The sequence below is a fragment of the Copadichromis virginalis genome, linkage group LG1 (genome assembly GCF_057382275.1).
Source record: "Copadichromis virginalis isolate Kocher_CV1m ecotype Utaka linkage group LG1, C_Virginalis_male_GT1.1, whole genome shotgun sequence".
Lineage (NCBI taxonomy): Eukaryota > Metazoa > Chordata > Actinopteri > Cichliformes > Cichlidae > Copadichromis > Copadichromis virginalis.
The window spans coordinates 18,158,972-18,174,656 of record NC_140618.1 but is presented as its reverse complement, the minus strand read 5'-3'; the positions used below and the strand labels follow the sequence as shown (position 1 = coordinate 18,174,656).

At 42.7% G+C, this 15,685-nt stretch overlaps 1 protein-coding gene across 4 annotated transcripts in view; it reads right to left on the bottom strand.

Moving 5' to 3' along the window:
* Nucleotides 1-15,685, bottom strand: part of gse1b (Gse1 coiled-coil protein b) — a 168,167-nt gene that overhangs the window by 22,132 nt on the left and 130,350 nt on the right. For 3 of the 4 annotated variants that reach the window (XM_085452885.1, XM_085452886.1, XM_085452888.1), the window contains one exon: nt 2,927-3,124. In XM_085452885.1, the coding sequence (XP_085309011.1) occupies nt 2,927-3,124 (198 nt within the window). Of the gene's footprint in view, nt 1-2,926; nt 3,125-5,277; nt 5,400-15,685 lie in introns of those variants that run through there. The other variant, XM_085452887.1, reaches the window with a different exon arrangement.

Sequence of the window (15,685 nt, the reverse complement as noted above, 5' to 3'; positions counted from 1 at the left end):
GAAGCCTCGGGCCACACACGCACACACACACACACATACACATACACACAATATGACCGACACCCCAGGTTCTTCACAAATCTACTAATTACTTCCTATCCCTCTTTTATCCAGCCAGCTCATTCCAACTATCTTGTATACCTTTATTTTCCCTCTCTTCATGTTCTCTCCAGGCAGTGCACTACGGTTGGTATGGACACAGCCATGAAACTCTTGTGATGTTTATGTGTCTATGAGTGAGTAAGAAGAAACAACAGAGAAGATTAAACCCAGGGCTGCCTAATTAATCAGATATCAGCAGGTCTGCCTCTTTGAGGCAGTGTGTTAACTGTGTCTGTGTGCATTTGTGAGCATATGTGTGTGTTTTCAAGCAAGTGTGCACTGGATGAGAGTGTGTCCTTTATGCTGCTCCGATACTCATTATCCATCACCTCCCCTCTTCAACGCAGCACTCAGTACACAGAGCTATTCATTATACTCGCCACAGACAAGTGACAATGTATGTGTGTGCGCGTGAATGGGTGTGTGGGTTTGTATATAAACAGCAGTCGTGCTCAGGGTCTTAAATCAGTTCAGCAGCCGGTGGCAGTGATACTTGTACTCAAATCTAACTAATTCCTTCAGACTCGAGGACACTGAGTCATGGCACCTTGTATATACTGCACTATTTACCTCACAGCATCAACAGAGGGTGAGTGAGAAAGAGAGGCTGAGTCAAAAGGTAATGAGAGGACAGCAGGCTGCAGCATGCAAAGAAATCACGAGGCTTACACAGTTGAAAAGGCAACTGTTTGTATGTGTGGGGTGACTGGGTGTGTGCTCTGTATAAATACAGGCTCTGCAGACAGAGAAGGGGCTTGAGCTTCAGGGGGACTCGTGTCTCTCTGCCCACCCTGGAGATGGTGCTCCTAACACAGGCAGTCAGCCCTTATGCCTGATGGCTGACTCACTGACACGTCACATCCTACTTCAACGAGGAAACAGTCAGCAGGACTCAAAATAATAAAGGGGATTTCTTTTTTGTTCTTTTAATAAAAAGGTGGTGAAGTTTTTATCAGACAGGATCAAGTATTTGTATGACATAGACAGAAGCTCTCTGTCTTGGCAGATTGTGAATTACAGATTGTGAATTACAGATTGTCTACTTCAATCTGTAATTCACACACTTTTTTCACCTTTTAACACAACAAAAAATAGAAACACACAAGAACTTGTATTTTGCTTTCCCTGTGTACTCTACCAACTAAGAAAAGGGGGCCTTGTAACAAAAATAAGGGAAAAGCTGCATTTATAAAAAGGAGTCCACAATAAAAATGAAAAGGCAGTGTTTGACAGAGCGAGAGAGAAAACTGTGACAAAGTAAAGGGGCTGGCATGCAGGGTGGAGGGAGTGAAGAGAGTTGATGGGAAAGAAGTACTGAGGGGGAGGTGAGGAGAGGTTGGGTCTGAGTGCTCTCTATGGGTGTAATAAATCGTCTGCACGGCTCTGGGTCCCATACTGTAGTGGGCTGGGGAGCAAGGTGTCCAGGGACAGCCAGAAAGGAGGGGACCATCTGATTTAGGAGCCAGAGCAAGGGTGGACAGCTGGGGTAGCTGAGCCTCTCTGGAGCCAAGGCACAGAGCCACATATACAAACACACACTCACAAATAATGTCGTCCTATTGAGGTTCTCTTGTGTAGAATGTAGTTTATAACCTTATTTGTATGTTTACGTATGCACCGGTGACACTCGGGTACACATATTTAAGACATATTTGCATGGGTCTACGTAGTGGAGAGACTAGTTTTGCATAAAATGAAAAAACAAAAACAAAACAAAGCCAGAAATCTACAAGCAAAAATCCACAAAAACATTTAAAATGAAACATCTGAAGACTGAATTCTGGTTGGTTTACAGTTATTAACAAGCAACTAAACCACTTAGTGGTTATTTCACATTCATACAGCTCCAACAGAGCAATTCTAGTGAAGTTTCATGTGTGTAACCACTGACAAGGAAGTATGTATGACAGTGAGTTGGAGAGTCAAGACACACACAGTGACAAGCAGGCCCAAGTGTACATGGATTCACATACAGCACATTAAGTGGGTCAGCTAGAGTGGCTCCCTTCATACCAGCCTCTGTGGGGACACCAACTAATTTAACCCTATGTGGATATCCCTACATTGCTAATAACAGTTGAACACAGCTATGCTGGTCTTGGAGTATACATGCATGCATGTATATATATATATATATATATATATATATATATATATATATATATATGTGTGGACACAAAAAGGCTAAATATACAACCCACAGACAGCTTACAGGAAGTGCAAAACACCAAGTATGGCTATGTGAAGCAAGATTAAGATATAAGACACACCTGGAACAGGGTTTGGTATTATCAAAATATTTTCAGCTAACCACTTTACAGTCTGACCTTAATACCCAAATTAGAAACTCTAACCTTAACGTCGTATGGGGACCTATTATGTATTTTCCTGGAATACTAGAGTTGATTTGCATGAATCATTGTTCAAAATGACCTGTAGTTTACTCACACTGGCTCTTGCTTCTGCCCCTCAGTTCACCTTCTGTCTGAGAAAAGCTCCTTTAGCTTCATATCCTTTAAAAGCACCGTTTGTCTGATATGACCATATCGAGGCTACTCCAGCTCTAACAGTTAAACATCATTTTTCAAGTGAAAAACACAACAGGAAATGCTCACATTTAAATAAACACTATATATTGGTCTATAAATTTACACTACTCAGATAGTGCATATAAAACTATTAAGATCTCTGTCAATAAAAATAAAAATAATTCTTTCTTTATGTGAAAGGAACTCTTCCTACGGCACTACAGATCAGATTTTAGATGAGAATTCAACTTTCAGTTCTGTGTAACATCCCTGTCATATGGGCCGGCTGGCTTTACCTCGCGGTTCTTCTGCCTGTTTTGCCAGTTTACGGAGGGCTGCAGCAAATCCCGAATGAGTTGACTGGGCAGCTGGGCTTCCATTGGCTACGATAGAGCCATTGAGAGGTGACGGGGTAAGAGGGCTGACCGTCGCCGTGGTACGGGTCGCCGTGGAGATCATTCCTAATGATGGTGACTTTGGCTCATGGCTCATGCCTACAAATGAAGAACAAAGAAAGAGAATGGAAAAGTATTAGGGACCAATACTGCATTTCCATTAAAGAATGAGAAAAAATTCAAGGCATGAGGATCTGTGTAAATAAAAATACAGCGTGTGGAGCTGGGTTTCTGTTTGTGACAGCTGGAGAGGATGGGGGATCGGTGGTGTGAGGGGTTGAGGAGCAGAGGGGCTTTGGCTGTATGGCATAGGGTCAGAGGTGAGAGGTTAGGAGGGCAGGTCACTCTTTGTTTTGCTCAAAGAGCTGCAGTTGACTGCATGTGTGCCAGAGGTCCACGGTCATAGAGTTTACATAGCTCCTCTACTGAGCATGCGCCAACATTACTACCTTTAAATAGAAATATCATATTTGTTTAAAAAATTCAGCACAAAAATATTCAGAGTGCCTTTCGGTTCCCTCACATAACCATCACTTAAGAAAATGTTTCTCACACTGACACTGAGCTTAATTGAAAAAAACAAAACAAAACAAAAAAACACTACCAATAAAAGAAAATGCTGCGTCGCAAAGAGAAACAGACTTAATATAAAAGTGAAATTGATGACAGTCTGGGCTAGAAGAAGCTCTGATGGCTGAAGGGGTTAGAAAGGGTGAGGAGGGCTGAGAGGGTCTGTCCTTTCCTTCCTTCCTGTGTATGTGTGTGTTGAAAAGTGACACCATGTTGACAGCCCCACGGTCAGTGGAATCCCTAAATGCCAGAGCGGTGTCTGATACCCCTACGTGCTCAAGCAAAACACACATACACGCACGCACGGACACACACACAAAGGAAGGCTCGGAGGACAGTTTAGCTTCAGACTCGAATAGCTTCTGTTACACAAACAATAACATACACACAGTTGTTCTGAATTCTCCCTTAAAAACAACATTTAAAATGAACTTTCAATGAACATGATGACTAAGATCTGCTTACTAAAAAGTAGCAGTTTGGCAAGCAAGTTCAGATCTCAGTTTTCCGCAGAAGCCTAGCAGAGCGACAAAGGTACATTTTCACTTTTAAGGGTACTTTTTCTATATTTAAGCCTAGCATCCCCACTACTCGGGTAATTTTGGCCTCTGAAAACAAAAAACTTTCTTGGAACAGTCCTGCATTTAGTATAAAAACTCCAGGATTTGGTTGGGCAGAAACAGAAAAATTTGTAAACAATGGTGCAAATGCCCACGTTTGTTTACCGATCTTATCAGTCACAAAAATTCAGCTAAGATTTTACAGTTCCCATTCATTTTAGGATTATATTTTACTCGTGTGGGTACTCCTGTCACTCTAAAATGTTGCCAGATTTGCTTTGCAATTTACGCTCTTATACTTTTTTGTTATTTTCAGTGGCTTTTATGCGTTTCATGTTTGCATCACACACGCCTGTCCAGTGAATGGTCAATGTGATTTGCGGTTAGGTTAGCAAAGCTGAAGACCATTTCTGAAAGTGTGCACAACGGAGATTGTTTTCATTTTAAAAACACTGCTTTAAGTGAAAATGTATTATTGTGGATGTAGCCTGAGAGGGCTGTAAAAAGATCATTTTCCCTTCTGAGAAGAGAGCAGAAGCAGAGCACCGTGTGTGTGTGTGTGTGTGTGTCTGTGTGTGTCTGTGTGTGTTTTCAAGTGGATACACACACAGTGGCAAGTCAGGCATGAGAGAGTGAATAGCATTCCCAACACCTCTCAAGTTGTCCTGCCTGTAACCTCCCAGTTACCCAGTGCACTTTCAATGAACCCAGCAAACAATTAATAATGGAATCACTAAAGTAACACACACAGAGCCTGGTGACAGACCGGCAAACAAGCAAAAGCACACACCAAGTTCAACTCCATTCCAGTAACGTGACTTAAGACAATAGCGTGCTACTCTTCCCTCCTTATTTAGGGAAAGTCCGACAAAGTCAGGAGGACATATTCAAGGAACTTTTTCTAAATGAGTAACTACAGAGACAGCAGCTTATGGTTGACTGTATCAACCACACATATAAACCACAGCACAAACAGAAACAAATGTGAGTAGCAGTGAAAGAAGAGACGAACAAGCACGCAGCCTGACAAATACACGCAGAGGCGCACATCCGGAGTTCTCGCAGCGGTTCAAGAACCCCCCTCACAGATAAAAAAAAAAAAGTGTGATCGAAGCTTCTTACTGCACAAAGGAGTGGAGCCGCCTGCATCTCCCATGCCTGCATCTTCTCATTGAGCCCAGCCCAGTGCGCACCGGTAACGAGCGCCAGGACACACACCATCTTACTGCTCCCTTCTCTCTCACTCACTCACTCCTTGCCTATCTCTCTCGTCCTGCCCGTCCACTCTCTCCCTGCCTGCCCGGCTGCCTTCCTGTCTCACAAAGACCGTGTAGAGCTTATCTAACAAAGCAACACACTACGCACGCCGCCTCTCTCTCCCCTCCGTGCTCTCGCTCGTTCTCTCTCTCTAACTGAGAAAACAGAAATTCTTAGGCTAGCAGCTGCTGCGATGTCACATGACCTCACCCCCACCCCCTCCCCACAGTCTCCCTCACTCCTCCTCCTCCACCCTTCTCAACCTATAATTCCTCAGCCATTTGTAGATAACAGACACAGGCATGCATGCCCTGCAAAGGCGAATTGGAGGAGGGGGAGGGGAGGGAAGGAGGAGACGGAGGAGGAGGAGAAACAGGGAAGGGTGCTCAGCCGGTCATCACATCTGACCTCATTGCTGGCAAGCGTCATGAAGCGTGTGCGTGTGGGGTCGTGTATGCATATGCATGAATGGAGGGGGAGCAGGTAGGTGAAATATGCGAGGCTCCCTTTTTTTTTCTTAAGACAAATACAAAGAAGTTAGGAGAAAGAAAGAAAGAACATGCCCTGGCCTGTGTCAAGCCCTACAGCACAACACAGAAACTCTTTTGTAAATTATTAGCCTCAATTCAACTCAGTTCAATTTGCTTTATTCACACATTTCCACAACTGAAAATTCTCAAATTAAAGTGAAACTAAGGCTATTTCAAAGCAAATACAAAAAGAAAATCATTCTTCTCCTTTTTACAGTAACATTTGTAACATTTCACACAAATGAGGATGTCATACCAAAACACACACACACACACACACACACACAGGGGTTCCTTTGAGTAAACACACAGTATGCCACAATTAAAAAGAGCTGTTATCAGGGTGGGGGAGCCTAATGTGTAATAGTGGTTGGGGTGGAGGACTCAGGAAAAGGGTAAAAGTGTGGGTTTGACTTCCCCTCTCTGTCCTGCTGTCATAGCAGGGGTGTGAATGACTTGTTTTAGTCATTTCCTCCTTCCGCCACTCGCTACTTTTCTCAGAACAGCAAAGGAGCAAGTGAGCGAGAGATACAATTTTTAGGTTAAAACAACATAGTGGCCAGCATTTCGCCAAATGCCACCTCCCAGAAATCCTCTCTGTTCCTCGAGAGAAGTTTGTCCCTTGTGAACACAGGACCACCACAGTCATTGCTGTTTCCGGCCTTCTCTTCCATTTTTTGTCTAAAACCACGAAGATCAACCAGCTGGTTCTGAACAACACATCCTATCAAAGATTGGTGGTGTGTGTGTGTGTGCTTATGCTTCTATGTTCTGAGTAATCTACCAGCAGTCACGAGTAACATAACTCATAAGGAATCCTTTTCTCATGGTTTAAGTCTTGCTTTGTTGCATACACACACACAATCTATCCCCCTATCAGTCTGCCCTCATTTCCTGTCACCACCATCTCTCATCCAGTAAAGTAAATACCCAGAAATGGAAAACAAACAGTGGCATTTTCCCAGTTAGCTTCCAACAACAAAACAGATAAACACCTATTACTTCAACGTACTAATGATTACAAATCATGTCATCAGTGACAGTGTGATTATATTTCTTTCTAAACTGAGAAAACACAAGCCATGCACAAGCCGTGTAGGCTCTATTTTCAGACTAAGTGAAGAAGAAGACTACGATCTAAGGAAAGCATGAGTAATGTCTCTTGAATTTCCAGATAAGTGGGCCTGCTGTCATTTCTTAACATCACTCAGTTACAACACACTTGCTCAGGGTGTGCAGTGTCAGGCCTTTCATTCTTCAAACAACCAGCAGATGGCATCGTCTAACAGTCAATCAGGGGAATCCTCTGTCAGTAAAACAGCGTATGTCACAGTCCTTTAATCCAGTAATACACAAAAGAAAACGGATACAATTTAATGATATCGTTGTGGATTAAGAGAAGGACAAACCAAGGTTAAGGATGTTAACGCAACATTTACAGAGATATGAATAAATTAGATCTATTGACACTGGAGCAAACGCTGAGCATTTTTTCTGACAACCCAAGGGTTAAAGGAGTCTATTACACACCAAGCTTACTGATGCAATTAACCCTTTCTGTTACGCCCTAAGGGAAAACAAATACAAAGCCCTGAAAAAGAATGTAGACTACAACAGGCTACATACAAACATGATTCTACGCACCCACAGAACAGATTGACTGCTAAATGGCATACAGTAAACGCACTGTTTTAACACCCAGCTGGGAGAGAAGCAGATCACTAACTCCCATAGTCAAACAAACACACTGACACACACAGTTCCACCCTTTTGCTGGTTGGAATGCAGATTAGGCTTTCATGCGCACGCTCGCACACACGCGCACACACACAGGGAACGTAAATCCTCTTGGCTACTGTATGCCCTGGCCAGTGGAGAGATAATGCAGTGGCAGCTCTAGCGAGTGGTTAATCTTTAACCAGGAAGGGATTTGCCTATCAGCTTGTTAAAACTAGCAGTGTCGTGCTGCTGGCCCATCTATTTGATCCAGTCACCAACCTGTCTTGGCCAAGTCCAATACAGCACGGACTGAAACTGTACTGCCAACTGACACATGACAACTAGTGCGTTTCCATGCTTTACTTCACTCAGGCAGCAGATGCCTCTTTTCTAGAGGCATGGTAAAGCACACTTCAGTCGTGCCACAATATTGTGGCTCTGTTTAGGAACAGAGCCAAACCGGTCAGTGTCTCGCTTAAAATGAGCAATAAAAATGTCATTACAATAAACCAGTTGGCTCAATGCATGTGGTCGGGCAGGCGACTGAAGCACAGTTTCTAAAAGCCTTGCTGTGCTCAGCTTTGAATACTTCTGTAGCTCTAATGTAATATAGCTGTGTGGTCTGCTGTTGTGTTCCACTTCAACATTCCAGTTCTTATTTTCGTCTACAGCATGAACGCTGGTTTCTCATAATCTGTTCTTTGATGTACTACAATGTAGTATCAGAGCTATATTTGTCAATACAACACAAACATTTACTCCCACTACTTCAAGGCTAAATGAATTCTAGCACAGTTCGTTCCCTGATTAGCAAAGGACATTTGATATTTGTTTTTTTATCAACAGGCCAGTATTAAATATTTGAATAAGGAACATTGAACAAGATGTTAATGGAATGCTTGAACTTCAAGTGACGTGCGTTTAGTTCAGTTTTTGCAGACATGCCTCAAGCATGTCATCAGCTAAGCGTCTCGCCCAAAAGTAAGAGGAAAATTATTTTTTTCTTACATTATGGGCTCTAATCAGAGTTGCTCAGCAGAGCTAAAAACTGATGGCAATTCCCAGAGGGAAAGCATATATCAGCTAGACTGTCACACCTAAACTTCAGACAAAGTCGAGAAAATCAAGTTTCGACTTTGTCCAAAGATGGCCTCTTTCACAAACAGACAACAGGAAATAGTCTGCATCACTAGTGGAAATATATAGGTTTAGATAAGAGGTGGCGCCTGGGTAGAGACAAGGAGACAGGACACAGCGTGCCCACTCACTCACTGCGAGTTCTCCAAACAGTTACTTGCTTATTCAGACATCCGACTGATTCTGTAGTAGGAAGCTGGAAGAATTAAGTCCATTTAATACTTGACCCAAATTATTTGGAAAATGGTGTAACATATGTAACTCTTCTGGGTTATTACCACAAAGGTTCAGGGCTGCAGTGCACATGTGACCAAACCTTTAGCCTTAGCAGCTCAGACACTGACAGAGGAAGGATTTAGAGTCAATTTGATGAGTACACGTCATCGTGACTGGTTGACAGAAGCTCAAGGTAGCACAAGATGTGCTGACAGGAGGATGAAATAGATGACAGGAAGCTATGTAAGAAGTTTAACATGAAAGAAACTTCAGATTAAAGAGACAACAGAGACAAACGAGGGTTCACAAAACAGCAGTTAAGTAAGCTGCAATTAAGGTTAAACCAACCTAGCTAAACAGGATGTAATATGAGCATAATATCTGCTACCACTGCAAAGTTATCATGTGCCTAAAGCCGGCCAAAAAAAGACTGCATAGCAACAGGAAACATAACTCTGCGGCTAACTAAATCTAAACTTTGAGTGATATACTGTTTATAAATGGTACTCATGTATCCATAAACAGCTAAGGTTGACCAAAAAAAAGATGATCTTTAAGGTGCACAGGCAGCTATTCCAAAACAAAGAAAAACCACTTGACCAAGGACATAATATCAAAGGTGGTCGTAAATGCTCACAGATATGAGTCTGGATATTAACAGTGCAAACAGATGTATGTTTCATCCTCACTCGTGAACACACATTCACACATACGCAGACTATCCAGGAGCACAGCAGGATAAACCTGCTCTGGTAGTTCCAAGTTTGTTTGACTTCTTAGATGAGATGTCATAGTCTACCCTCAGGCACGATACAGCGGACGTGTACGTGTGTTTCCAAAGACACACACACACACACACACACACACACACACACACACACACACACACACACACACACACACACACACACACACACACACACACACACACCCCTACGAGTGCCATCTCTTTCACTCCATACCAAAGACAAAAACCTAATATCAGAGAAATCCTGAAACAGAAGCACTGTGGCTGCAGAGAAGCTGAATCAAAGGCGACAGTTCCACTGGAGAAAGATGGAAGAAGAAAAGGAAGACCAAGACAGAGGAAGAAAAAAATCACAGTGGTGGTGTAGGAGGAGGGGGGTGGGGAGAGGGTGGGGGGCTGAGCGAGAGATCAGTCAAGAAGCCGAAAGAGAGGGAGACAGCATTGCCTGCGTCTGAGCTGTCATTATACAGCAGGCCTCCATTATGGAGCTACAGCAGAGAACAGAGTACATCTCTCTCTGACCTGGCTTGCTCACATTGTCCTACACACACACACACACCTAAACACACAAGCACGCAGACACCACTGTGCAACAAGCAAAGAGAGCAGTCTTTCTGTCTTCTACGTTGTGAGGCTTTAAATGATACGGCTGTGTACGTGAACGTGCATGTGTGTGAACACCTTTTTATTCATCCCTCACCTCCTACTTCTCTTCCTCTCGTACACTCACTGTTTTCACCCCACCCCCAACCTGCCTTCCAGCAGCCAGCAACAAAAACACAGAGATTTCAAAAGACCAGCCGGCATCTCTCTCCCTCTCTTCACCTTCTTCTCTTCAATTCTCCAACACACACACAGCCACAGAGAAACAGTGTGTCCTCGGGGCAGGCACGAGCTGAGATGATTTTCTCTCCTCTCCTCCTCCCTGCATCCGACTTACCCACCCCAACAGTGCCATTTCCTCTGTCTGTTAATTACATAGCGGCTGTGGTAGGGGTGGCTGGGGTTGTGGTGGTGTGTGCGCGCGTGAGCGCATGTCATCTTGGGAGTGTGTAGTTGTGTTCTCGGAGATACCAGCGTGGGCGTATGACAGAACAGTCTGGTTACGCTTCACAATGCTGCTTAGAGAGTGTGAACACACACATGCAGAGATACACATTCAGCCACACAAACACGCACAAGAGCCTCCTGTCTGTGTTTCTGGCTCTTTGTGGTCGATGCCCCAGGAGTCAAGCTGCTGTCTGTATGGCTGTGCCCTCTGCAGCCTCTTGCTGAGGGGGACACAGCCTTGCTGCTCCCCTGATGAGAGGGCCTGCTTCAGCCCCAGCCCAGCTGTTCGTCAGAAAGCATGGAGGCTGTTAGCTCAGATATTACCATGTCCTGCCAACTCCCTCTTTTAATCAACCTCACCTGTTACAGAGACTGAAAAAGGGTGACAGATTGGCTCCGAAAAAGGGAGGGCGACATTACAAACGTTACAGATCTCCCACACATGAACTCAAAAACCAAAAGACAAAAATCTACCATGGAGCTTATCGTCTTTTCTGCACCTGTGTTTCTTTAGCGTACTTTTAGCCACATAAACTGATACGTACACAGGCACAGATGACACACACAATGCTGACAAATAAGCAGACAACCTATATATCCCACAAAGCTGAATAAATTGTATTGTTCTGAACTGTGATACTCTCAGTGCTTGGGGACATCATTGCATGTAACATATTTTGGTTGTTATCATCATTCAGCTTGCTCCCTCCTCCTCTCTTTTTCTCCCTCCACAAGCCTCCTCAGGAGATGAGCACAGTTTTGGTTTTTTTTGCTGGATTCCCTACATACACTCCTCACTTCATCCGCTCTCCCTTTTCTATTCTCTCTGTGATGTACTCTTCTGGGTTGTGGTTGCCTAATTAGCACTGCAAGTGCTCTGCATGGGCCCTGACTCCCAAGCGGCACCGCCGCACACACACAAGAAGACACACACAGCGACAGACATGCACACAGCACCCACTTGACTTTCCATAGCTGTTGCTGAGAGTTAGCCTGTTGTAATCTTGTAATTGGTATAATTGGTGTGTGTTCCCGGTCGTGCATGCGTGTGCGTGTCCAAATGTGTGGATGCTGCACGGTTTGACGAGTGAACCTCTCTTCTCTAGGCGAGCACGAAGAAGGCAAACCACTGTCACCATGGCCAAATCTTTGTGAGTAGCCACAAAAACAAGGCTTTGCCACAGAGCTGAGACTTGTGGTGTCCTTGATACTCTCAAGTACTTGACAAGTACACCATTTGCAGAACAGTCATTCATTTAAAAAGTGATTTTAATATTTCACAACGTTCGAGGGTCAGTCCAGATTAATCACAATGGCTCTTGCAGTGCTTAAAACTTCAAATAAAAATTTCTCAGTAATATTACAATGAATTTGAGCATTGCTTGTTTATTAGCTAGACCAGCGAACTGTGTGATTTAAGATTAGATCCACAAAGAATGCAAAAAGAATAAGAAGTGGTTCAAAAGTGCAAATGTTCATGACTTATCTAGTTAGCACAGGGGAAATCTAAGGATCTGTAAGATTAAAGCTAGAACAGTTACACAACCTTACAAACATTTAGTCAGTTGTTACTTGGTTATTCAACCAAAAGAAAAACAGCTGACGACAGATATTTTGACAACAGATCACTCAATTTAGTCATGCAACACTTTGTCAGGTTCCAGTTTCTCAAATTAGTTTCTTTATCCTTTCTTATCTTTTTTCTTTAATTTTTTTTAAATGATCAAACTTTTACCTTTGGCCTTTATAAATCTTTATAAATTGCATTATATTTTATTGTTTACATTGTTTATGATTTTTTTTATAGTGTGCATGAGAAGAAATCATTATTAGTCATAGAATTAAACCATTCAAGTATATTAAACTTTCTGTTAAATGTAAACATCCGTTTGTGTTCTGTGTGTACATACAACACAGGTGCCTGTACTTGCCATGGTACTGTGCAAATGTAACAAAAAACTGGATTGGCTTGCAACGATCCACAGATTTTGTGGTGCAGAATGTATTAAGAGGCAATGAAGTGTGCAGCGTGCTTGTGCAGGTGTTGAGTACATCGGCATGATCTTTCTCAATGGCTTACTCAACATTTAAGAGATTCACTTGCCATCCTAAAAGAACGACAAAACAGTTGATTGCCATAATGCATACATCCATGAGATTGAATAGACTGGGAAAACCATGCAGCGATGTACCCCCCCTGTGTGTTTATGTTATCCGCTCACTAAATTACTAATTATTAGAAATTATGTCAATCGGTTGCAATGCAACGAGAAACGCACAAGGTTGATGTGATACTGAGATAAGAGACAACGCGTATGGAAGATGTGAAACCGAGATATAAACAAAAATACAGAAAGAACAGTTCCCAAAATGCATACGCTTTTAGTTATGCAAATATCAGCCAGCTAAAACAAGCCTAGCTGGCAACTAGATTCTCTGTGAGAGCACGTTTAACAAGGCAACTGTGGCCTCCACCAACACAGGCATGCAGCTCTGTCCATGAGCTTATTAAAACACTTGGCCGCAAAATTGCTTCACTTCTTCAGGCACATATCTGACCTTGTACTCATACACAATGAGGCATGCTAACAAACAGACACATACAATATGACAGTCAGCTGATATGGCAGATATTGCAGAAACAGAGGAAAAGACAGAAATGGAGGAAACAAGAGCAGGGACGTGCAGAGGGGGGGGGCTAGAGGGGCTTGAGCACCCGCCCCTTTCCTGATGAGTGCCCAAAGTGCCCTTTTGTTGAGGCAACTTTTAAATTTTTTTTATTTATTTATTATTTTTTTTATGTGTGTACGTGCGGAGTCCTGTCTGTGCCCATCAACAATAATATTTAACTATTAATCATAGTTTTGCTAAATAAAAGGATCTGGCTTGCATCAGTCACATGATGACATTTAACCAATGATCGCCCTCGACGGCAGAACGCGCTGGTTACGAGCCGGGAACGAGCTCACAAAGAGCACGCGCATTTTTTGCGGTCCGGAGCTGTAGGAGAAACACAAGTTAACTCAGAGACACAGACTGATGCGACAAACCCAGTAAGTAGGTGTACAGCGCACACTGTAGTGTGTAGCACACAGGAGTATTAGCTTATTACGTACACGTTGGTAAGTTGTCTTGTTGCAACTGACGAACTGAAACAAACGAGCGTGCTGTGTGTGCAACAGCGCGACAAACATTACCTGTCCTTTTATTAACTGCACAAGTAGTGCTGGTCACAGCTGCTGGCTACCTGTGTAAGGCTGTCATGGGTCTGTAGCTCTGTCACCGTTTTAGGGAACATATTTAGTTTTAAAGTAAGTTTCTGGGCATTTCCTGCCTTTCTGGAGGGCTTATATTTCACTAAAAAACGATCTAATATGCATGTCCACATAATAATAATTATAATATATTAAAAAACACACGCTGTATTTTAAAGAACATACATTAAGAAGCAGATTATATTAGATTTATATTTTAAATAAGACAAAAGATTGTATCTCTACAGTTTAAAAATGTAATAAGCTTTGCCCTGCACAGAGTGGATAGTGAAACAAATGGAATCATCATAAATACATTATTTCATATTTATTACTTCCCCCTCCTCATTGCTTTATTATTGTAGCTCTAGTAATAAATAATAATGTAAGGATGCCCATAGTATATACAGTATTCTGAAGAAGGTCTAAAATGTCACTGTGCGTGCATGTGTGTGTTTTATGTATATAGATTTTTTTAAATTATTACTCATGATATAACATTGTGCAGACATGGCTGGTAAGGACATGAGGAGGAAACAGTAGGAGCTGTATGAGGCTACTAAAGGCAGTGCTATAACATTTTTCTGTCATCATTTTATTATAGATTAAGTGCAAGAGTTGTTAGGTGTGGATAATTAGATTATAGTTTATTGCAATAGCAAGTTGTGCCTTGTTCTCAGATAGACAGCAAGTGGAGAGTGATATATGAAATGATGGGAAGGAAGGAAGAAGAGAAGCAAAGAGTGATTCACAGGCAGAGCCGAGTTTATGTCACAGTTTTTCGTTGCCTTATGGTTCCAAGCGCTGTCACCAATCTTTGCATTTTGTTATTATCTCATGACACTTGTTTAATCAGCTACCATCTCTCCTGTGGACTTTTTAATGTCTACAGTCTCAGATCAACACAGCCCTGCCCTTCCCATATTAGATTCTTGATGAATGTGTGTTGTTGTTATTCAGCATGGTTCAATGTGCCCCTTTTTAACTTTGAGCACCCGCCCCTTTAAACCTCTCTGCACGTCCCTGAACAAGAGAGGCAAAGAGTCATGTTGAAGAGAGGTGGAAGCAGACACGGATAGAGGCAAGATGAGATGATGATGTGATAGCAGAAGAAAAGGGCTTTGTTGAAGAGTAGCCCTTAGCACAAAGCTGTTTTTAGTGTGACTGGAGAAAGCACAAGATGGACAGAATTGTGCTGAGGTACACACACCAAAAAAAAAAAAAAAAAAGGGTTAATGAAAGAGGCTCTACTTGGTGAGGGCAATAGTCAAGTATGGTCAGTATTGAGTGTGTATATGATTCGCTTATCTACTGCTCTCACGTTGCCTGTGTTGTGTTTATTTGGCCCGTGCTTATCAGGCTCTGGGGTATGACAACGACAGCAGCAAACACGAGCTACACAAACATACGCATATAATCTAAAGAGGTGGTTTGGTCTGCTCAATGTAGCAAGAGCGGCTTGTGTGAGTGAAAATGTTTTTTTTAATCGTACGCCTCAGGCAATCAAATCCAAACTGAAGCTTCAGAATACAAAGTTGAGACTGTGACAAAGTGGCTGGAAATTACTCCACAGATGAACACTGCGCCCTGTTGTCTAAATGAAATCACGATGGCTACCA